We start from the raw sequence: 25,315 nt of genomic DNA, 5'->3' as shown, positions 1-25,315 counted from the left end.
AATTAAATCCGGAAAATCACATTGTGGAAAGTATATGAATTTATTTGCATTCTGCAGAGGGAAATAAGTATTTGATCCCCCACCAACCAGTAAGAGATCTGGCCCCTACAGACCAGGTAGATGCTCCAAATCAACTCGTTACCTGCATGACAGACAGCTGTCGGCAATGGTCACCTGTATGAAAGACACCTGTCCACAGACTCAGTGAATCAGTCAGACTCTAACCTCTACAAAATGGCCAAGAGCAAGGAGCTGTCTAAGGATGTCAGGGACAAGATCATACACCTGCACAAGGCTGGAATGGGCTACAAAACCATCAGTAAGACGCTGGCCGAGAAGGAGACAACTGTTGGTGCCATAGTAAGAAAATGGAAGAAGTACAAAATGACTGTCAATCGACAAAGATCTGGGGCTCCACGCAAAATCTCACCTCGTGGGGTATCCTTGATCATGAGGAAGGTTAGAAATCAGCCTACAACTACAAGGGGGGAACTTGTCAATGATCTCAAGGCAGCTGGGACCACTGTCACCACGAAAACCATTGGTAACACATTACGACATACGGATTGCAATCCTGCAGTGCCCGCAAGGTCCCCCTGCTCCGGAAGGCACATGTGACGGCCCGTCTGAAGTTTGCCAGTGAACACCTGGATGATGCCGAGAGTGATTGGGAGAAGGTGCTGTGGTCAGATGAGACAAAAATTGAGCTCTTTGGCATGAACTCAACTCGCCGTGTTTGGAGGAAGAGAAATGCTGCCTATGACCCAAAGAACACCGTCCCCACTGTCAAGCATGGAGGTGGAAATGTTATGTTTTGGGGGTGTTTCTCTGCTAAGGGCACAGGACTACTTCACCGCATCAATGGGAGAATGGATGGGGCCATGTACCGTACAATTCTGAGTGACAACCTCCTTCCCTCCGCCAGGGCCTTAAAAATGGGTCGTGGCTGGGTCTTCCAGCACGACAATGACCCAAAACATACAGCCAAGGCAACAAAGGAGTGGCTCAGGAAGAAGCACATTAGGGTCATGGAGTGGCCTAGCCAGTCACCAGACCTTAATCCCATTGAAAACTTATGGAGGGAGCTGAAGCTGCGAGTTGCCAAGCGACAGCCCAGAACTCTTAATGATTTAGAGATGATCTGCAAAGAGGAGTGGACCAAAATTCCTCCTGACATGTGTGCAAACCTCATCATCAACTACAGAAGACGTCTGACCGCTGTGCTTGCCAACAAGGGTTTTGCCACCAAGTATTAGGTCTTGTTTGCCAGAGGGATTAAATACTTATTTCCCTCTGCAGAATGCAAATAAATTCATATACTTTCCACAATGTGATTTTCCGGATTTAATTTGTGATGTGCTATCTCTCACTGTTACCAATAACCTACCCTTCAATTATGGGCTGCTCATGTCTTTGTCAGTGGGCAAACTTACAAAATCAGCAAGGGATCAAATACTTATTTCCCCCACTGTAACTAACACAAGGGGACTTAGAGATGCATAAAAAATGTCATAAAGAAAATGTTCTATGCAATGTGGAGGCTTAGAAGAGCAAGACCTTTCTTCCCAAGAGAGACATTCTGCGGACTGGTGCAATCACTGGTTCTGAGCCATTTGGACTATTGTAATTCCTTATATGCAGGATATAAGGTACAAACCATCAAGAAACTCCAGACAGCCCAGAACACCACAGCCAGATTGATATTCGGTAAGGCAAAATATGAAAGTGCCAGACCCCTTAGAGAAAGACTGCATTGGCTCCCACTGAAGGATCGTATTACATTCAAGATCATTTATGGTACAGCGAAGGGCGACGAAAATGATAGTGGGGATGGGACGACTTTCCTATGAAGAGAGGCTGAGAAGGCTAGGGCTTTTCAGCTTGGAGAAGAGACGGCTGAGGGGAGATATGATAGAAGTGTATAAAATAATGAGTGGAATGGATCGGGTGGATGTGAAGCGACTGTTCACGCTATCCAAAAATACTAGGACTAGAGGGCATGAGTTGAAGCTACAGTGTGGTAAATTTAAAACGAATCGGAGAAAATTTTTCTTCACCCAACGTGTAATTAGACTCTGGAATTCGTTGCCGGAGAACGTGGTACGGGCGGTTAGCTTGACGGAGTTTAAAAAGGGGTTAGATAGATTCCTAAAGGACAAGTCCATAGACCGCTATTAAATGGACTTGGAAAAATTCCGCATTTTTAGGTATAACTTGTCTGGAATGTTTTTACGTTTGGGGAGCGTGCCAGGTGCCCTTGACCTGGATTGGCCACTGTCGGTGACAGGATGCTGGGCTAGATGGACCTTTGGTCTTTCCCAGTATGGCACTACTTATGTACTTATGTACTTATCCTACATGTCAGACCTAATTGACTTACCAGAGAGAAATAACAAAAGTTCATCACACACCTGCTTAAACCTTCATTCTCCCAACTGCAGAGGACTTCAATACAAATCTATACACACTTCTAGTTTCTCATTCATCTGCACACAACTATGGAATGAATTACCAATCGCCATAAAAACAACACACGACTTGACAACCTTCCGAAAATTACTAAAGACTTATTCATAAAGACGTACAAAAAAGATTCCCCATAACGATCTGACTCCCAAATTATTCCAATTACAACTATTATGGAACCTTCCTAATCTGTTCATCTTAATTACATCCTCATGACTGAATATTATATCTTGTCCTGATATCACTATGTTATGTTTATCTAATAATCCACTTCCAATCCTACGTGATTTACTTATGCACTCTTATTTGTAACAATTGTAAAATTATTCCATTAATATGATTGCTATGATACTCTTATGCACCTATCTGTATCTATATTCTGGAATTCTTATTCTATAATGTGTATATGTTGTCGTAACATTTTGTAAGCCACATTGAGCCTGCAAATAGGTGGGAAAATGTGGGCTACAAGTGCAGCAAATAAATAAATAAGTTTTCAACTACCTTCCTTTCATAATTTTGTCCATCTCTGCCCACTTATTGCTCTGCTAATGCTTCAGCGCCTACCTGTTCATAACACCTTTGAGATATCATCTCTCTTCAGGCAGCTGCCATCTTTTCTGTGACCTGCCGCAGGGATTTCTAGCAGCTGAAAGGTTGCTGAGGTGCTGTCCAGTAACAGCATGACCCGAGCAGCCCCTCCTGTTCCAGGAGCTTGTGGTAGAAATGGAGCCCAGCAGTCAAGTACCAGTGACTTCAGTATGAGAGACTGGCCTTTAATTGCTGAGGGTTGGAGTGCATGTATGTCTTCCTATATAATAATTCTCACCTCCAACAGGATGTGCTTGGGACCGTGCCTGCCGGAAGTGGTCTGCTAGGCAGGCACGCACTGACCTCAGTGACATCGGTGACAGACAATTTGGCAAAGCAAAACAATCTGAGTGCTGGCCATTAGGACACAGGGTTGATAGGAGAGTTTTAAAAGACTGAAGGAACCGAAAGTGTTAAATGGGGGCAGGGGGGGAGTTCTGAACAACTGAAAGACATGAACATTTGGGAAATGAAAACAATCTGAATGCTGGCCATTAGGACACAGGGTAGATAGGAGAGTTTTAAAAGACTGAAGGAAACGAAAGTGTTAAACTGGAGAAGTGGGGGGGGGAGTTGTGAATGACTGAAAGACATGCAAATTTGGGACAGGAAAACAATCTCAATGCTGGCCATTAGCACACATAGGACAGTTTTAAAAGACTGAAGGAACCAAAAGTGTTCGGGGGGGGGGGGGGGGGGGGGCAAGTTCTGAATGAATGAAAGAAATGAAAATTTACGAGAGGAACACAATCTGAATGCCGGGCATTTGTACACAGGGTAGATAGGACACTTTTTTTAAAAAATGAAGGATGTGAAAGTATTACATCTTGGGGGAGGGGTGAGGAGGAAAGCGGTGGGGTATCCGGATACTGGGCATTAGGGCCACGGGGGTACATAGACTTTTCAAAGCTTTAAGGAACCCAAAGTGTGGGAAGGAGGAGGAAAAGGAGGGGAGGGAATGGGGTGAGGGGCATTAGGAACAGGGGAGGGGGCCCTGTCACACACTCTCATTCTCACACACACACTGTCACACAGACAGTCTCACTCTGTCACACACCCGCACATTCACTCTGGCTCTCTCTCTCTCAAACATACACACTCCTAGGAAAACCTTGCTAGCGCCCGTTTCATTCGTTCCAGAAATGGGCCTTTTTTACTAGTATTTAATAAAAGGTCTTTCTTCCTTGCAAACCGTTTTATACAAGTTAGAAGCTAAGCTATTCACCCAAGAAGTGGCTGCATTTAGATTTGACTGCAGACAGCCTGACTTTTAGGAGTAATCATTCCAAACTTTCTTTCCAACCTCGGCTATCAGAAGTTATGCAATGTTCCTTTTTCAAACTTCTATTGATTAGGTCCATTCAGTGTCCGATATATTCCCCTGATTTGAATATAATCAGGTATTCTCTTGTAATTAGTCAACTAGACTATTGCAATTCAACTTTATATGAGACTCTTGAGTTAAAGATCGTCAAAGACTTGTTCAAAATACAGCTATTAAAATTAGCAATGGGTTAAAAAAGTTTGATCACGTCACTCCTGACCTTAAAAATGCCCTCTGGCTGCCAATCGCACACTGCATCACAGACAAGCCCCTGTATCTAGTCTGCTATCTTAGTTCCCTCCCCTCCCCCCCCCCCCCCCCCCCTCCGGCAGTCAGATCTGTGCATCTTCAGTGCCCTCAATGTCTCAACCTACAGGGGAATTACATCATAACCAAGCCCTGAACTTTGGAACTCCTTGCCCACTCACTTGCGCCAATGTACCTACTTAACTGCAAGATGACACAGAAAGGCAGTGAGTAAGTATAATTGATTTCTGTGTGCTATGTGTGGAATTAGCATAATGTGTGGAATTATTCAGGTGCTGAGCAGCTTGCTCTGCATATTTCAGGGAGTCCTCTGCTTTGGTGTAAGTGATTTTGGTGTTCGCAGTTTATGTGGTATTGTGTGTGTGTGGGATGCCGAAGGTGGCAGGCTGTGCACACTGGTGCAGGGACAATCAACACAGTAAGAGAAGAAAGGAGTTGCCCAGAAAGTCAAAGCTAAAAACAAATCTAATCAGCAGAATTCCCTGCTCAGTGTTTATAGCTGAGAGCTGAGCCCAGATAGAAAGGTAGAGGCTTGTTGATGAAAGGTTTTATTCCAGTTTTGTCCCTACCTAAAAATCAGACCTCCCTGACATCTATCACTTAACCACTCTGTACTTGAAACCACTGGTGCATGTGATATCTCCTGTATGGTATTGTATATAGGGATGGAGTGTTGTGTCTGGCCCAGGGAGGATGCAGTTAGCAAGTCGGCTACTCTGCTGTGAGCCTCAGTACCCTGCAGAGATATGCAGCCAAGTGCAGGGTGCAGTTAATCTGCCAGCTGAGCTTCTCCGCTCTGGTACCTTGGAGAGACATGCAGCCAACTGGAGGATGCAGCCAGCCAGCTAGCTACTCTGCTCTCAGCCTCTGTACCCTGGCAAGATGTGGAGTTATTGGCAGGGTTACAGCTGGTGCTATAAATAGCAGCCATGTATATAAATGAAATCTCGCCTTTTCAAAAGTGCAAATTAACTATCGCAGGGTCTGGCCTGAAATAGCTCAGGTGCTGCATCCTTGCCTTGTAAGGATGTCAGTTCTTCCTGCAGCTCTGCTGCTGATCACACGGACTGGGGCTGGGGTGGGGGAAAGACACTGCTCTAAACCTGGAGCCTAAACTAAAAATCCTACTTTTTCTCATTGGACCAATATCCAAACTGGAAAAACTAAAACAACCAGGGGCCCTTTTACTAAGGTGTGTAGGCGCTTCCGTGCATCCCATGCACGTCAAATAGGCACCACTGCTCGGCTACCGTGTCCCTGGGCGGTAATTCCATTTTTGGTGTGCGCCCAAAGCACACAGTAGAAAATATTTTGTACCACATGGTGCTTACCCGGCAGTTTACGCACAATGAACCCTTACTGCCCGTTTCGTGCATGAGACCTTACCGCTAAGCCAGTGGGTGGTGGTAAGGTCTCAGGTTGAAAATGGATGCACGCTGGTTTTAATTTTGTCGCACGTCCATTTTCCGGCACAAAAAAAAATGCCTTTTTTTCCAGGTGCACTGAGGAAATGGACCAGCACTTGTCTGAAACATGTGCCTACACCAGTGCAGGCCACTTTTAGGCATGTCTTAGTAAAAAGGCCCCCCAGTGTTGTAGCCAAATACTAGCTGAGCCTGAATTTAACAAATATAATTTATAATAAACTTATTAAACATGAGCAAAAAGCCCTCAGATATGCTCATCGTCAAAGTTAAGTCTATTGAAAAACAGTAATGCAGATGACATCACTTTTTCTTCTCATTCATCGGGCTTCGTAGTACACCAACAGAAAATATATAAATTGTGCAAAAATATCTTATAAACCCATATGGCACTATGAAATGCACTTTGAAACTCCAAAATCACAGCTTCACACTCACTGTGCATAACAATGGATATAGAAACCAGTGTCACTCTGAATTAAATCAGAAACACCCAACACATAAAGTGGAGAAAAAAGGGGAATCAGTAACGCCACCCAGCCAGCCCAGAATCATTGGACTATAAGGCATGGGCCCGACGCAACATCATATGACCCAAAAAACCTCCACACTTAGTTGAATGTCCAAAAGATCAAAGATAATCCAATGTCTATATCCAAATGCACGTCAGGCTCATATCAAAGTTCATAAAAGGATCAGCGCCTATCTTTCAACAATGATGTCCAACTTTACATCTCCATATTAGAACGCCATGTGTTGCTCAATCATACAGCCAAGGTGAGTTTGAGACTGCTGCTAGGGTCCCCCCCCCTTGAAATCTTATCCTCAATGCCCAACTTGAAGTTTCATATCGCTGACTTTTTCAAAGATTCAGGTGTGGACATCAGAGTTCTAGCAGGTCTCCGTCTTAAAAACTGATGGCATGCTGGAGAAGTCAGTGAGACCCTAATAAAAATGGTGCATTGGTGTTTCTATTAAGGCTCCCAGGAGGCCATGTTGTGCATCTCAGCCTGCATGGTTATAGGAAATGAGGCCACTTATACCTAACAATGTAAGCCCATGCTCCTTGTTCTTATGCCCGACTTTCAAACATGGTGTTCTATGGCTCACTAGACATATTTAAAAGATTGGCGTCTAGTGAGCCATAGAACGCCATGTTTGAAGGTCAGGTATAAGAACGAGACTGAAAAGTACTTAGTCCCCTGACGAAGCTTGGAAGAGAAGTGAAACGGAGAGCCTTGTTGGGTAGAAAACTAAGCTAAGTGCCTTAAAATGGTTAAATTATGTCTTTGATCATAAGAATGAGATAAGCGCTGAAAAAGATATGTTGAAGTATATACTAGAAAGTACAAAAAAATCACAAGAATCATGAAAGTCACAATAAAAAACAGAGGCCTTTGGCCAGTGATAGTATTGGCGTCTATGAAGTGCCGGCACTCAGAAATTTTATCTGCTGCCGAGCCAAGACATTTGAGGTCTTTTCCTCCATTAATTAAAATAATTTTCAGCTTGATATTTTGCTATTTATAAGGAAATTCGCTGAAGTTTGTGTCTAGTTTATTCTGTAATCACATCCATCTTTGGCCACTCTGAACTTAGCCGGCCAGCGCTGAATATCAATGTGGCCAGCTATGTTCTACCTCATTCGATCACTACATAACCTTGTATCTGTTATCATCCGACTTGGCAAACGCCTTTACTGTACTGTGTAAGCCACATTGAGCCTGCAAATAGGTGGGAAAATGTGGGGTACAAATGCAATAAATAAATAAATAAATATCTGGGCTCAGTGCCGACCACAAGAGGCATCCTGACTACCTCCCATGGTCTGAATATTGGGTCCATTGAGATCGTTAGGTCTGTCCCCATACACTTTATAATGAAGATCACTGACCATGACCATTTTAGTAGCCACCTTCTGGACTGACTTCATCCTGGTTATATCTTTTTGAAGGTGTGGTTTCCAGAATTAACTGATTAACCGCACATGATGCACAACAAATACAAGGAACCCAGCTTTTGTCTTGATCACCAACTTTAATTCCAAAATACATAGACCTTCTTCATCAATGGAGTCACGTTTCTTCTTTGCACCTTTCGACAGAGCTCACAGCAAATGTAGCAGAAAGTGTCAGCATGATTAATATATTCTCATGACATTTTTAATTTAATTAACATCAGGTCCTGCAATAACGATTCACCCACTTCTCCTAGAATAAAAATAGGGCTAAATGACATCCTAATATATTTAAACTGAACGCATTTGTTTACTAGAGATGTTGTGTTCATGCACATGTGCCGTAGGAAAATTCTGGAAAACCATACGTTATTGAAAAATGGTGATGCCATTTCTGTGATCAGCATACAAAAATCTATAATAAATGTCAGGGGAGGACTGAGAGTACTCTAGGCTCCCAGGCACCATGCTGTTGCCACCACCACCAGTGCCCCACCCCTGCTGTGCTGCCTCCCTCCCATCATGTTTCCGCTGTCGCCTCCCCCCCCCCCCCCCCCCCCCAGCTTGAAGGGCCCTGGTGGTCTAGTGGCTGTGGCTTCTTCGGGAGCATTTATTTATAAATTTATAAATAAATAAATCCCCTCTTTCCTGTCCACCTACTGCCTCTACTCTGCCCGAAACGGTGCTGTGTTTACAAAATGGCTGCTGAGACTTCGGTAGTCTCAGCAGCCATTTTGTAAACACAGCAATGCAACCAGGGAGAATAGCAGCAGCGACCACTAGACCACCAGGGCCCCATGGGGGCTGTAGTGTGAGGCGGCGGGCAACCGGGCAGAGCCTCTGGGCCCTCAGGCACTGCCCGGTTGCCCAAATGATCCTGATAAATGTCCAGACTCATTATGGACACCAATAGAGGCCAACGGAATTTTCGTTTCCGTACTGAAGCCAAAACTGGTTCAAAATCTGCATTCAGCCTTGTTTAGTTTCCGATGAAAATGCTTGTATTTTTGGATAAAACCAAAGCTTTCTTTTCTGTCCCATGGCTCTCCTCCTCCCCGGCCCCTCCCCCTACCTTACTGTCCTAGTGGTCTAATGATGAGTTGGGCCAGGAGCGATCCCCAGTTGCTCCTGCCCATCCTATGTCCACAGACAAAATGGCTGTTGCAACTTCCAGCAGCCATCTCACAAAATTGCTGCTGGAGGTCACAGCAGCCATTTTGAGATTGGAGCTAGCAGGTGCAGGGGTGGCCTACAGGTGGGCCTGGGAGGGAGGCTTCTTATGTTCTTGGGGAAGGAGGAAACTAGGAAGGAAAGAAAGAAGAAAGAAAGGAAGAGGGATTTGGGCTTCACTGGTTCAGGAGTGGGGTGCAGCAGAGGAGAAAGGATGGAGGGAGGGAGGTAGTGAGTGGGGGGCTGTTCCCAGTACGAGGACCGGGCCAGTTTTGGTTTGGACCGAAACTGAGTGGAAAATTTCCGCCACAGATTCAGTTTTGTCTGAAATGTTTTTTTAAAAAACAGTTTTGATCGTCCTCTAGAAACAAAACTCATGATGTCCAGTGATGTCTTTCTCAAGGGCATTTATCTAGGTTGCAAATATTACTACACCGATAAATGCTGTTGATTATCAATCCTTTTATTTTTGTTATATTTTAGAAGTTTAATTAGCATCAAATTGTGTCCAGGCATCTTGTCAAAAACAATGCTAGTCAAACAATCACACACACACAAAAATTCCTTTTCATTTTATTTACAAAGAGCAGCTATTGTGCTTTGTGACGTTAATAGTACAGTACAGAACAGTACATTAAACCGTGCTGCCCCCAAAAAGTACAAGCCATTCCCACATCATCAGCAGGGAGCTGAGGGCAGCACACCCAGCGGAAGTTGAATTTCAGCCTAGCTTTGAGGGCAAGTTCAAGGTTGGCCCTCTGTGTAAAGACCTACCGTATTTTTCGGACTATAAGACGCACTTTTTCCCCCCAAAAGTTGGGAGGAAAATGGGGGGGGGGGTGCGTCTTATAGTCCGAAGGTAGATTTGGCTGGCTGGCTGGCCGCCCGCCCTCCGAGTTCGGGATCGCCCTCCCCCCCGGCCCTGTCACCACTTCTCCCTACTCACGTCACGCGATCTTCCCTGGTGGTCTAGTGACGTCGGGGCAGGAAAGAGCCCCCTCTTTCCTGCCCAGCGCGCTGCTCTCCATCCTCCTGTATGCAGCCTGACGGTCTCGGCGAGATTCAAAATGGTCACCGAGACTTCAATTCTCTTTCCTGCCCCGACGTCACTAGACCACCTGGGAAGATCACGTGACGTGAGTAGGGAGAAGTGGTGACAGGGCCGGGGGGGGGGGGGGGGAGGGCGATCCCGAACTCGGAGGGAGGGATTCGGGCAAGACGCACCGGAGCACCTAGGTTTTAGAGGAGGGAAAAAGGAAAAAAAAAATTTCCTATTTCCCCTCCTCTAAAACCTAGGTGCGTCTTATGGTCTGGTGCGTCTTATAGTCCGAAAAATACGGTACATGCGTCTACAGTGAATTATTCCTATAAGAACATCTCCCGGAGTCTTCTGCCAGATGTTCTTGAAAGCAAAGCATCCTTTACAGCAAGAATGACTTCCATAGGAAGGGACTGTGAAAAGATGACTCAGGCCAGAAACACTAATCAACATTTGGGGAGGAAAACCTCCATTAGCGCATTTGACCTTTATTTAGAAAGCAGAATGTTCTTATAACAGGAATTGCTTCCATAGGAAGGAAAGTGTTGAGACTTTGGAAGGTCTGTTCCCATTCCCGGACCGTCCTCTTAAGCGCAGCTCTTGGAAGCGAGATGCTTTTGGAACGAGGGCAATGTTCTTATCACAGAAATGAAATGCTCTTGTAAGGAGACATTCCTCTGTGGAATATTCTGAACTGTTAATAAGGGGTATAGTTATCGGGCTACCATTAAGATGGGTTATTTTACCACAAACTCAGGTTCCATGTTATCCAATGAGACCTAATAACTGGGGTTAACAGTAAAATAACAGCATGTCTTAATGGTTGCCCACGTTGATAACTCTCCACCCTCATTGGAAATGGAAGCATAGAGCAGTAAAGATTACATAAGGTGCTTCCATAATTCCATTAGGTTGTCGGGTGTAATGTACGCTTCCAGAGGTACCCTGCCCATTATTTACAATGAGTGTAATGTGAAAAGGAAGGCTTTACTTTTAGAAGCTATATGACCATTACAATAATGCTTGCACCATATAGATATAAATATAGGTAGATAGATTAAAAATATGACTCCACAGTTTTTTTTTTCTTGCAGCTCATTTGAAAACAAACTGGAATCTGGCACTATGAGGCATGAGTTTCACTACCTGCCTGTGGATTTTCCCCCCTCCCTTCCCCTCTTCCCTCCCCCCAATAAAACCCCCTCTATTGGGTCATTTCAACAGCTATGCAGGACTGGGGACGTATCGCTTCTTCCCTTTGGAACCTTACAACCATAAGCCCTGACTCCGCCCATCAAGGGATCACCTCCACGCAATGACTACAAGTGCTTCTCGCCCAAACATTACAAAAGCTGCCTTCACATCATCCCCAACTGACCTGGGCAGCTAAAGTCCCAACCAGGGATCAGAACCCGGAATCTTCTGCAAGTTTGCACTTACCATCGGCTGGTCCAGTGCTTGCATGCTATTGAAACAGAACCAAGGGTCTGGGTGGGAGTGGGAGGGTCACTAGAGCCTTTTGCTGCTTAAAGGAAGAAATCACAAAAAAATCAGAGGCCAAGTAAAACAGCTGAGGACATTAAAATTAGTTTGAAAAGACCAGAGAGTATTGAAATTAGGTCAACAAGCAGTCACCACGATCAGTATTTTTTTTTTTTTAAGTGCTGGTTGTAGTGGTCAAAAGATATTCAGTGCCACTATCTGGATAATATTCATTCCTCTATCTAGATAAGCTAGGGCAGTCTTTTATCTGTCTAAATTACATGGATATCAGACTAAATATTTCCACTATCTGGGTGAGTTCCAAGACTGCCCTGGCTCCGCCCACGTTCCACCCTGGCACCACTGTTCCCTCTAAGCCGAGTGCGAGTCCTCCATCTAGAGTTCTGCCAGTGGGGGGGAGCTGTTTTTACTATCACGTTTTCAATAGTGAGGGAAAGGCAAGTTCTGCAGGACTCAAGGGAACCTACCAAGGAGGTTTAATGACAGGAGACGGCATGAGCCTATCTTGCCCATTATCCCTGAGATTCTATATATCATACCAAGATTTCCGCACGGAAATCAAAGTGTAAATGTGCATAAGCTAATTGGTTAACAAGCTAATCAGCGCTGATAATTGGGTGTTAACAACCAATTATCAGCACTAATGGACATTAATTAGAATTTACGCACTCCACATTACAGAATACACTTAGATGGTTCTGCACGTAAATTCTAAGTCACGTAGTTGAGAAGTGGGCGTGGCCATGGGTGTGGAATAGGTGGGTCATGGGTGTTTCTAAAATCTATGTGCATTGTTACAAAATGTACCTGGTCTGCGCATAATTTAGGCACCAGAAATTACTCAGATTTTACTTGGCGTAATTGTACATGACTAAATTTAGTCGCATGGAGCAGCACTCAGCATATTCTATATACCATGTGGAAATTTAGGCTTATTCTATGAAGTACACTTAAATTATGGCGTACGTTATAGAATACACTTAGGCAAATTTCATTTTGGCGCTGATATTTTAGCTGTGATATATAGAATCTAATCCTATATTGGCTGAAGCCAGTGGGTGGAGTTTGCTGCCAACTTCGTTCATCCAACATTATAGCAAACGTCATTGAAAACAATAACAAACTAGATTTTGCATTTTCTCTGTTAGGAGGGGATGGGGGAAGGTTGGGGAGTCTTCAAGGGGTTTGTGAAGAGGGGGTGAGGAAATGAGCTGCTTGCCCATGCTGCCACTGTCACCAAGCCTGGCCTGGCTGCAGGGGGGCCCATATCCTCCTGTAGCCCGCCTGGCTCGGTGACAGCGGCAGCATGGGCAGCAGCTCAATTGCGCATACAATTTGGACACGTGCCCATGTCTGTGCAAACAATTTTGAGCGCTATATATAGAATTAGGAGGTATATAGACATTTAGTGGCAATTTTCCGGATAGTAATGCTCCCTCTAAACTGTGCTGAAGTCCTCCATCTACGTTCCTACCAGCGGGGGTGCTGTTTTAATATCACATTTTCAAAATTATCAATAGAAATCAAACAAAATAAAACATGGAAAAGAAAATAAGATGATACCTTTTTTATTGGACATAACTTAATACATTTCTTGATTAGCTTTCGAAGGTTGCCCTTCTTCGTCAGATCGGAAATAAGCAAATGTGCTAGCTGACAGTGTATATAAGTGAAAACATTCAAGCATTACTATGACACCCCCATCCTCCCACCCTGTCAGACTGTCATAGTAATACTTGAATGTTCTTCTCTTATATACACTGTCAGCTAGCACATTTGCTTATTTCCGATCTGACGAAGAAGGGCAACCTTCGAAAGCTAATCAAGAAATGTATTAAGTTATGTCCAATAAAAAAGGTATCATCTTATTTTCTTTTCCATGTTTTATTTTGTTTGATTTCTATTGATAACCTTAAGAGTGGACTAACACGGCTACCACACTCCTCTACATTTTCAAAAGAAAGGGACAGGCAAAGTCTGCAGTACTCCAGAGGACCTGCCTGTTCCTAGTGATTGAAAACACAGTTTTGAAGTATCACCCCCTCCCCCACTGGCAGGAATGTGTTTGGAGGATTCTCTCACAGTTTAGCGGGAACATTGCCGGATAGTGCAGCTGAATATTGCAGTAAACAGTATTTTTTTTTTTGGATAACACGTGTTGTTATCCAGATAAGTTCTTTTGAGTATTGACCCATATATCTTTTAAAAAGCTGCTTGGTGGAAGACCTGGGCTTCAGCCCATTACCTTGGCTAGTCTTGGCTATCATGTTTGTGGTAGGGAAGTGGACAAGTGAGTCAGTGGAATAATAGGAAGGTTTTGAGCACTTAACTATCACAGTCAAATTTTGTTCCCATGCATAGTAAGGAAGAACTAGGATGAGGGCTAACAGGAGAGCAGTGATGGTGATGATTCCATAGCTGAGCCCAGTGTGGCTATACAGAATCTGCTGGATTCCTCCAGGTTGACGCTGGAAGAATAGGGACAAATTAAGAGGAAGGAAAAGGGCACACAAAAAGAATTAATAAATTAGCCTGTTCATGCATGTTTCCATTGAGTCTGTCAGTCCATTGATGCATACTCCAATGAGTAACAGTCTTACCTCACTTGTAGCCTGTTTCCCCCACCCCCGCGCCAAGGACTGCTACTCTTCTTACGGGCATAGTGAATGATGGGTAAAAAGAGATCCTCAGAGTCCTGCCATGGTGGTGTTCCAGTCTGGAAGATGGAGTTGCCGAGGCCTGGGTGGCTTCCTGGATCTGTGCAAGCCAAAGGAGTCTTTTAGAAATGTCATAAAGCTATTCAACAGGAACACAACATCAAACGTAAGCTGACTCACTGGACTGTGTCCTTCCCAGAGTAGGCACTTGAGCCAGAGGGGACAGGTCCTTCTTCCTCATTTCGCAGGTAGACTTCCTCCGTGCTTTCACCCCCCTCATGGCTGTCTTGATTTTCCGCCAGCCTAGATGGTTGAGTTCGGCAAGGTTGAGAAGCACACAAATCCCACTGACAGCAAACATGAAGACTAAGAAGACTGTCTTCTCAGTGGGTCTTGACACATAGCACTCCACCTCTTTGACACAGGGGTATCTGTCACATTCAAAGATGGCGGGGACATTAAAACCATAGAGGACATATTGCCCCGCCAAGAAGCCAATCTCCAGAGCATTCCTGAAAACCACCTGGATGATGTAGAAGCGGGAGATGCCTTCTTGGCGCTTGACCTTGGAGCTTTTTGTGGTTCTCAGTGGAGTGCTGGGAATTTCTTTGATTTCTGGGCAGTCAGGTTCCTCCTTGGAAGACCCATCTGGGTTCTGGAGTAGAATCCCATTGACATTCTTCACTTTCTTGCTCTCCTTTACACAGTCCTTCTCCAAAAGTGGGTAGAGGAAGGAGTAGCGGTGGTCCTTCTGCTTGGCTGATTGATGGACAGAATAAGTGATGAAGCAGAGGCTTGGGGTGCAGACCAGAATGATCTGGAAGACCCAGTAGCGGATATGAGAGATGGGGAAGGCTTTATCATAGCAGGCCTGGTTACACCCAGGCTGCAAGGTATTGCACATAAACATGGTTTGTTCATCCTCGTATACCGTCTCCCCAACAATGGCAACTATCAGAATCCGAAAGATGACCACAACTGTCAGGAGTATCCTACGGCCCCAGGAGAAAAGAGAAAAAAGATGTGTAAATACAAAAATAATCATAGCAGCGTTATTCTTATATTCGTGCAGGACAACTTTTCATGTTATTGTCAATTTGCAATCCTCCTTTGTGTCTTCCTGGGAGGAATTTGCCTTGTCCTCAGCAGAAAGCCTACATTATGGACTTTTCTCAAAATTCTGTCGAAGACCCAATACCTTTGAGGGGCTTCCAGGTACTGAAAATACTGGAGTAGGCTGAGAAATCAGGGGTTGAAAGTGCTAGAGATGCCCCTGCTAGAATGCTCCCACAGAACTGGCCTTTGTAAGTTAAGGGGCGCAGAAGGGAGCATTTCTGTTACTGGGCCCTGTGCTAGAAAAGCTACAGCTGGTGAAGCCTAAGCTCAGCTCTGTCTTGGAATTGGCATTTATTCCCCAGCTTAATGAGAACATGTGCTTGTTTTTTCAAAGCTGAGCTAAAAAAAGAAAAAGCATATTTCTGCCTCTCGAGGAAGCGTGTCCTTGTTGTCCCTGTGGGATTTACACTGCTGTCTGCTCTGCAGGCTTCTTTTCCTTTGCATTGTTTGCCTTCCACTGGCTTGTTATGCCTCGGGGGAAACAGCCAAGGTATAGGTTATAATGTTCACCTCTGACATCTACTGGGACCTAATGATAGGGAAAGCCAGTCATTTTTCTCTTTCTGCTTTTCATCTGTTTCAGTTGTGTGACAATGACAGTCCCCCTGGGACAGTGGCTATGTCTTACTGCTAGTGTGAATAATTCCAATAACAGCACCGGCAGCTTTTTGAGATTGCCTCGATCTGAAGAAAGCGAGACTCATTAGATCTAATTTTAGAAATGTCTTCTGGTTCCTCGTGTGTCTGAATTTTCTCTAGAAAGGTACATTTCTGCCACAAGGATATTATATGGATTCTGCTTGCTGTCTCTCTATTTTCCACTTCAGAAACTCCTTTCTGCATGTATTTGGTTATCAACAGAAATCAAACAAAATAAAACATGGAAAAGAAAATAAGATGATACCTTTTTTATTGGACATAACTTAATACATTTCTTGATTAGCTTTCGAAGGTCGCCCTTCTTCCTCAGATCGGAAATAAGCAAATGTGCTAGCTGACAGTGTATATAAGTGAAAACCTTCAAGCATTACTATGACAGTAAAATAGATACCATTGGAGATTCTACATGGAATGTTGCTACTATTGGAGATTCTACATGGAATGTTGCTATTCCACTAGCAACATTCCATGTAGAAGGCTGCGCAGGCTTCTGTTTCTGTGAGTCTGACGTCCTGCGTGCAGGACGTCAGACTCACAGAAGCAGAAGCCTGCGCGGCCACATTGGTGATCTACAAGGACTGACTTCTACATGGAATGTTGCTAGTGGAACAGCAACATTCCATGTAGCATCTATAGAAATCAAACAAAATAAAACATGGAAAAGAAAATAAGATGATACCTTTTTTATTGGACATAACTTAATACATTTCTTGATTAGCTTTCGAAGGTTGCCCTTCTTTGTCAGATCGGAAATAAGCAAATGTGCTAGCCGACAGTGTATATAAGTGAAAACATGTATTTGCAAATGGTATATGGCTTATGGTTTATTTGATGCTTAATATACTGCACATAATACCTAGTATAACAGAAAGGTTAACAAAATAAAATAGAAACATAATACAATTATGAACTTATTGAAAACAGGCAGAAAGGATGCCATATTCTAAAACAGCAGGAAAGTACCCAAACCAAGAAAGAAATACCATAATTTACTCTAAAATCTACGTTTACCGCAATCAGACTCTCGAGTCTGACCCACAGGAAAATGTTATGAGAAGTAAGCTTGTGTAAACAGATAGAAAAATGTAGGCAGATAAAGACCTTATGGCCTATCCAGTCTGCCCATCCATGCCATCTACTCCACCTATCACTCCCTTAGAGATCCTATGTACTTGTCCCAAGTTCTCTTGAATTCCAGATACTGTTTTTGTCTCCACCACTTCCACCGACTTGAGGTCAGGACTAACAACAGATCAAGAAAAAAAAAAAAGTGATTTTGAAAGAGTCGTGCAAATAGAGAATTTTTAACGATGACTTCTATTGGGGCAGTAGGACCCCCTGTAATAGATTAGCCGTAAGCTAAGAATGACTTGCAATGCTATTGAGTGCTCCTGTAACGGATTTACCTGTTGAATGCTTTAATACATGCTTATTAGGTGTATCGTTAGTATTATGCTAACATTGTATTATATCTCTGGTATTTGAATTCCATGGCTCTGTTTCACGGTAGTTCTATTATTAGGTTTCAATTTACTGTTTTCAAGTTTACCTCATTTATTGTATTTATGTTTATTCTTGGTTATTTTACTATTGTTATGCTGTTAACAAAATTGTAAGTTTTATGTTAAACTGTACCCGCTGTATACCGCCTTGGGTGAATCTCTTCATAAAGGCGGTTCAGATCTTCTGTAAGCTAGAAGTGATCCCCAGAAGGATCCCCAGAAGCTTAGCCGAAATTGGGTGGTGGAGCCGGTGGGGGGAAGAGGGGTTGGTGGTGGGGAGGCGAAGATAGTGGTGGGCAGACTTATACGGTCTGTGCCAGAGCCGGTGGTGGGAGGCGGGACTGGAGGTTGGGAGGCAGGGATAGTGCTGGGCTGACTTATACGGTCTGTGCCAGATCCGGTGGTGGGAGGCGGGACTGGAGGTTGGGAGGCAGGGATAGTGCTGGGCTGACTTATACGGTCTGTGCCAGAGCCAGTGGTGGGAGGCGGGACTGGAGGTTGGGAGGCAGGGATAGTGCTGGCCAGACTTATACGGTCTGTGCCAGAGCCGGTGGTGGGAGGAGGGGCTGGTGGTTGGGAGGAGGGGATAGTGCTGGCCAGACTTATACGGTTTGTGCCCTGAAAAAAACAGGTACAAATCAAGGTAAGGTATACACACGAGTTTATCTTGTTGGGCAGACTGGATGGACCGTGCGGGTCTTTTTCTGCCGTCTTCTACTATGTTACTATGTCAAGTCCTTGCATGTGCCTGTACCTGGCAGGAGGTGCTGTGTTACAGATGGAATGAGGACAGCTGTCACTCAGGTGCCTCCAGCCTCTCTTATTTGCATGGCAGGATGTCTCAGGAACTCTGCAAAGCCAGGTATTCAGGAATGTGTTACTTTGCTTGTGCCCCCTAGCTCAGTCACTGTTCTTGATAATGGCCAGTAGGTGGATAATGTATACCACAGGGGCTTCCAGAGGCTTACTAGTCAGGTAATGATGAACAAAGGCACCTGTCAGGTCAAGTTTGATAAAAGGGAAAGGGGATGGGATTTGATATACTTCCTCTCTGTGGTTACAATCAAAGTGGTTTACATTTTTATTTATTTTATTTATTAATTAGGATTTATTTACCGCCTTTTTGATGGAATTCACTCAAGACGGTGTACAGTAAGAATAAATCAAACATGAGCAACAGGCAATTACAGCAGTAAAATATTCAAATAACAATACAAAGTATGGCCTAGTATACTACTTTCTTTTTCCTTATATTAGGGTCCCCTGGTTTTTTATAATCTATAATAGAGGAGTGTGGTAGCCGTGTTAGTCCACTCTTAAGGTTATCAATAGAAATCAAACAAAATAAAACATGGAAAAGAAAATAAGATGATACCTTTTTTATTGGACATAACTTAATACATTTCTTGATTAGCTTTCGAAGGTTGCCCTTCTTCCTCAGATCGGAAATAAGCAAATGTGCTAGCTGACAGTGTATATAAGTGAAAACATTCAAGCATTACTATGACAGTAAAATAGATACCATTGGAGATTCTACATGGAATGTTGCTACTATTGGAGATTCTACATGGAATGTTGCTATTCCACTAGCAACATTCCATGTAGAAGGCTGCGCAGGCTTCTGTTTCTGTGAGTCTGACGTCCTGCACGTGCAGGACGTCAGACTCACAGAAGCAGAAGCCTGCGCGGCCACATTGGTGATCTACAAGGGCTGACTTCTACATGGAATGTTGCTAGTGGAATAGCAACATTCCATGTAGAATCTATAGAAATCAAACAAAATAAAACATGGAAAAGAAAATAAGATGATACCTTTTTTATTGGACATAACTTAATACATTTCTTGATTAGCTTTCGAAGGTTGCCCTTCTTCGTCAGGTCGGAAATAAGCAAATGTGCTAGCTGACAGTGGATCTGGGGTTCCTAGCCCATTATAAACCATAAAGCTGTATGTTTCTGTTGATCACCCCACCCCTCACCTATCCACACCCATCCTGTTAGAATATCAATGATATGCTTTGATGTCCCCATGCATACTTCCTACCCACCCCCCTCCTCCCACCCTGTCAGACTGTCATAGTAATGCTTGAATGTTTTCACTTATATACACTGTCAGCTAGCACATTTGCTTATTTCCGATCTGAGGAAGAAGGGCAACCTTCGAAAGCTAATCAAGAAATGTATTAAATTATGTCCAATAAAAAAGGTATCATCTTATTTTCTTTTCCATGTTTTATTTTGTTTGATTTCTACTTATAATCTATAATTAATTAATTCCAAGGGTACTTTAAATGTTGTTTTCACATGAGCGTAACTCTTAATACTTCCAGTTATTAACCAGACCTCAATGCTTCCAGTCCTGGTCTGTCACCCTCTGGGGTGTATTAGAACCTTTTTTTTCAAAAGGATTCCAGGGAACTATGTGGAGTTGATCTTATCATTGGTCTGTTTTATTTGCCTTCAATGTAAACATCAATGGAAAAAAACTCCTTCTGAGAAAAACCATTCATGTTACATTGTTGGTCAATTTACATTTCTACACCCTGTGAAAACACACTATTCCTTCTGCCGGACATCTGTACTTTATCTAAATTCTACCTTGATGTCTCAGTGTTTACACCACATTCAAATGCTTTTAATCTCACGGATATTCCAGTACCCTGTCCAACCCCCACCCCATCTTATGTTTTCTTCAGTATTCTCCAGCGGGCTGGGATGTTATAGCTCCTCTCTCTGCTTCTCTCAGGGCCAGATGCACTAAACCTAACGAGCCCACAACTTGCGTTTTAAACTGGTTCCAGCCAGTTTAAAACGCAAGTAGTTTACCGGGGGGGGGGGGGGGGCATGCACTAAGGGCATTTTCCCTGCCAAGGTAGCAGGCAACGAAAATGGAATGCAAATTATTCAAATTATAATGAGCTGCACTACTGTTGTAGCCCATTATAATGAGATGCACTACCGTTTTTCCGATTCCCTTACCGTAGGAACCCTAACGGGAGGTCTGCACCTCTCGTTAGGGCTCCTGTGAGGGAATCGGAAAGGAAAAGGGCCCCCCAAAAAAGGTAAAAAAGAAAAATAAAAGCAGGGAGCGCATGTGAGGGGCATCCTTTATGGACGTACTCTCCCTGCGCTTGTGAGAGACGTCTTTTTTTCGCCATTTTTTGCTCTGCCGGCGCTCGTGTTTTTTCCCCCCTTCTATTTTGTCTTCGCCGCACCACTTACCCCTCCACAGCAAAAGTTTTCTATTTTCCTGGCTGCCGGAGAATCAGGACGTCCCTTTCAAATATGCACCTCTTCCTGGTCTCTTCAGCCAATCAGAGCGCGTTTCGCTGACAACAGCCAGCTAAACCCGCTTTCATTGGCTGAAGAGACCAGGAAGAGGTGCATAATCGAAAGGGACGTCCTGATTCTCCGACTGGCAACCGAGGAAAATAGCGAATGCAAGTGAGCTACAACGAGTAGCTCATTTGCATTCCCTATCGTTGATGCATTCCCGTTCCCTACCGATTCGCTATGGAATCGATAGGGAACGGGAATTACCGACAACTTTAGTGCATCTGGCTCTCAGTCAGGTGAGCTTTCTTCCTGAGATTCCTGAGATTAAAAGCATTTGAATGTGGTGTAAACACTGAGACATCAAGGCAGAATTTAGATAAAGTACAGATGTCCGGCAGAAGGAATAGTGTGTTTTCACAGGGTGTAGAAATGTAAATTGACCAACAATGTAACATGAATGGTTTTTCTCAGAAGGAGTTTTTTTCCATTGATGTTTACATTGAAGGCAAATAAAACAGACCAATGATAAGATCAACTCCACATAGTTCCCTGGAATCCTTTTGAAAAAAAAGGTTCTAATACACCCCAGAGGGTGACAGACCAGGAGTGGAAGTATTGAGGTCTGATTAATAACTGGAAGTATTAAGAGTTACGCTCATGTGAAAACAACATTTAAAGTCGTATACTACTTACAGTGTCAACACAATACGTAATAGATCATTTTGATTGATAGTAAAGGGTATAAGTAAAGATGGAACATACAGATAGGTAATATACAGGTACTTATTTTGTACCCGGGGGCAATGGAGGGTTAAGTGACTTGCCCAGAGTCACAAGGAGCTGCAGTGGGAACTGGTTACCTGGAGTTGGTATACTGGCGTTCGGGGTTCTCTGCCTGGGTATAGCAGGTCTCATCATGTCCCACGTGTGCAAGTTTCTTTAAATCAATCACCTTACTTTCTAATTCTTCCTACTTTCTTACCTGTCTATATGTTCCATCTTTGCTTTACCCTTCACTATCAATTACAATGTAACATGAATGGTTTTTCTCAGAAGGAGTTTTTTTCCATTGATGTTTACATTGAAGGCAAATAAAACAGACCAATGATAAGATCAACTCCACATAGTTCCCTGGAATCCTTTTGAAAAAAAAGGTTCTAATACACCCCAGAGGGTGACAGACCAGGAGTGGAAGTATTGAGGTCTGATTAATAACTGGAAGTATTAAGAGTTACGCTCATGTGAAAACAACATTTAAAGTCGTATACTACTTACAGTGTCAACACAATACTTATCATTTCTATAGCGCTACAAGGCATACGCAGTGCTGTACAGCATACACAAAAGACAGTCCCTGCTCAAAGAGCATACAATCTAGATAAGACAGGTAAACAGACAGATCAATTAAGGGTAAGGGAATAAAGAGGTGAGGATAAAGGACAGGGCAAGTGAGTTAGGAGTCAAAAGCAGTGGTAAAGAGGTGGGTTTTGAGTTTGGACTTGAAAAACGGCTAAAGACGGGGCTAGACGTACAGGCTCGGTAAGTCTATTCCAGGCGTGAGGTGCAGCGAGACAGGTCAGGCATCAGTGTAGAACATTATTGGTTGCAACTGACCAGTGGCAAAAGAAGGACAGAATCCAACAAGTTGCTTCCCCTCAGAGAGACAGGAAGAGACCCTGTGTGACCCCCCCAAAAATATCACTAATAGGTGAAGTCCTCTGGACTTCCTTCATCTCATCTGTACTCTGCATCTACCAGTGCATTTTTTTTAAACAAAAAAAGTTGCCAATACTCAAATGCCAGTCACAGAATCTATGAAAAGGCAGAATTGGTGAGCACAGGCTGGGCTTTTTCATTAATACTTGGGGATCATGGGTCAATTTTATCAAACAATGGAAAAGCTGCCAGTTTCCCTTGAAAAAAGTCCTGCTGCCATGAACAACAGGACACAAACGCAAGGGAATGACGGGGGATCCTTGTCCCCATCCCGTGCTCTCCACATATAGAGGCATCCCTGCACCCATTCCCTGGGTTGTCTAATCCTAGAAGTGACAGGGCTCTGTATCCCTGTCCCTGTCCCTCTAAGCCATCCAGTCCTAGTACCCATTCCTTGACTTATCCAATCATAGAGTAACAGACTGTACACCCTTGCGGTCATCCCCTCAATTATCCAGTCCAGATTGTGTAACCCTGTGCCAATCCCCTGAGCCCTCCAGTCATAGAAGTGACCAGCTCTGGGTTGCTGTGCCCATCCTGTGAGTTCCCTAGTCCCTTAGGGGTGGTGGCAGGCTTTGCATCCCTGTGCGGATCCCCTGAGCCCCTCCATTCCTAGAAGTGACATGATCTGCATCCCCTGAATTAGCGAGGTGGCAGGCTGTATATGTCCCTGTACCCATCCTCTGAGTTACCCAGTCTTAAAGAGCCTATCTCCTAAAAACCTCGTTTAAATTTCTCATTATAAATCAGCATGTAACCAAGCTGGTCCCTGATGCCCCAATCTCTCTTATCATCTGCCGTTCTGTCCTCACACCTTCATCTCCCCCTCCCCAGGATTGGTGTGTTCACCAGTTCCCCCTCTTTGGTGCCAGCACACAGCGTTAATTAATCCTGTTTGCAGGCACCACTCGGCAGTGCCATGATTTTCCTCAGCATGCTTTCATCCTGTGCTCGTTACACACACCGCCCACTAATTAACAAGAATTAGGATAATGACAATGATTACAATTCACCTCGCACGCTGAAGCATACTTCCTGCACATCGACTGATATGGCCATCCAGTAAATCGGGGGCATGATTTTGGCACTTCTCACCTTGCCTAGCATCTTAAGTCCTGTGTCCCTGGCATCACCTTTGGGATCCCTGTTTGCTGAGCGAATAGCTTTCACTAAACTGGCACATCCTCTACAAGACCACCATTGCACAGAAGAGCCATCTCTGCTCCTGGACACTGCATGTCAGAAGTGGCTGTCACCTACTTTTGTAAACGTTAGGGTTTACTTTCTCCACCCGTCACCTACCCTAACCTCTACCCCCTGCTCCCTGGGGATAAGAGCTAGGTTGAAAGACAGATGAAGAGCTAAACCCCTCAGACAAGGGGGGGGGGGAGGGGAGGATCAAAAGCCCATAGCCCCTCACCAAACCTCGACTTCTCCCGGTGCTGTGCCCAGCGTCTCTCACGTTTCTGCATGAGACGTTCCGGGATATTGCTAGAGAGACGCTGGTGATTTTACTCGCAGCTGCACTGGAGCGGACACTCCGCTGCTGAAAAATGCAGAGGGCTGAAAAAATTGGAGCACATTGCAGAAAAAACAAATGCAAAGAATATAGGGGCTGACCATACTGGCAGAGACTCCAGCAGAAGGGAGAGAGAACGCAAGGGCTGACTGAGAATCCAGGAGGAGACTTCAACAAAACGCAGAGCGCGCAGGGAGCTGAAAATACCAGAGGAGGGCGGGTGACACGGACGGAGAAGCTGAAAGGAGATCGCTGCTGCTGCTGGCTCCTTACCTTCCTATCATGGTCGAGTGTTGCTGCACAGCAGCCTCCAGAAGCCTCTCCAATATTGTCCACTCACCCATAGCGACTGCCCGCACCCCCTCCGAGGGCACAGCACCCCACGGGGAAATGCACCCTCTCAGCCAGCGGCTTGCTCACCGCTGCTCCCCATCCTCCACTGAAGGCATAGGGGCTGTGAAGGGAGCCCCCTGGCTTGTCAGGGCATCCAACCAGAGCATCTTCCCTCCACTCCCCCTCCCCCTCCCGTCTCTTCCCGTTCACAGATGGGGAGCTGTGAACCACCCACCCGACTGGTACACGGGCAGCTTCACTGCCACCTGCCTAAGCCCGAAGGACGGCAGGCTGCTGTCATTGGTGAGGATCTGCAGAAATCTGCCTCCTTTCCCAGCTTCCCCCCCCCTCCTCTTGCCTGTTCCACAATCACTCTCCTCTAATCAGGGCGAAAGGAAAGAGGAGGGGGGAGCTGGGAGTGGAGGCAGAATCCTTGTGTGTTAACATCCAAGGCGAGTGACTGGGTGCACCAATTCTATATATAAATGTAGGGTTTTACCTTAATAACAGCTCCTTCCTTTGATACACACAACATCAAATAATCTGCTCTAGAGCAGGTAATAATATGAAATGGGCTGCTATTCACCTATTTTTTGTTAGGAACAGCTGATGTGGACTGTCACACCTGTTGGATAGCAGAAAAAAAAAACTGACCCTCCCTTCCCTGAACACAGAGATCATTGTGGTTTAATGAGACAAAGAAAACATGAATTTAGCCAAGGCAAGTCTTGCCTCACCTGCTACATGTTTTGAAGGTGTGAATAAATATGTGGCTAAAGGTGAGCTGGCTAATAT

The 25,315-nt window shown here is 44.4% G+C and overlaps 1 protein-coding gene across 1 annotated transcript; it reads right to left on the bottom strand.

Annotated features, from left to right (window-relative positions):
• Positions 1-14,558: 14,558 nt before the first annotated feature.
• On the bottom strand, positions 14,559-24,589 carry LOC115480370 (gap junction delta-2 protein-like). Its single transcript, XM_030219015.1, has 2 exons — positions 24,461-24,589; positions 14,559-15,390 (listed from the first exon to the last, which is right to left on the bottom strand). The coding sequence occupies exons 1-2, from the start codon at positions 24,529-24,531 to the stop codon at positions 14,559-14,561; spliced, it is 903 nt and encodes a 300-aa protein (XP_030074875.1). The 5' UTR covers positions 24,532-24,589.
• Between the last annotated feature and the right edge of the window lie 726 nt (positions 24,590-25,315).

This window comes from Microcaecilia unicolor, chromosome 11 (genome assembly GCF_901765095.1).
Source record: "Microcaecilia unicolor chromosome 11, aMicUni1.1, whole genome shotgun sequence".
Classification (NCBI taxonomy): domain Eukaryota; kingdom Metazoa; phylum Chordata; class Amphibia; order Gymnophiona; family Siphonopidae; genus Microcaecilia; species Microcaecilia unicolor.
This window is presented reverse-complemented; position numbering and strand designations above follow the sequence as displayed.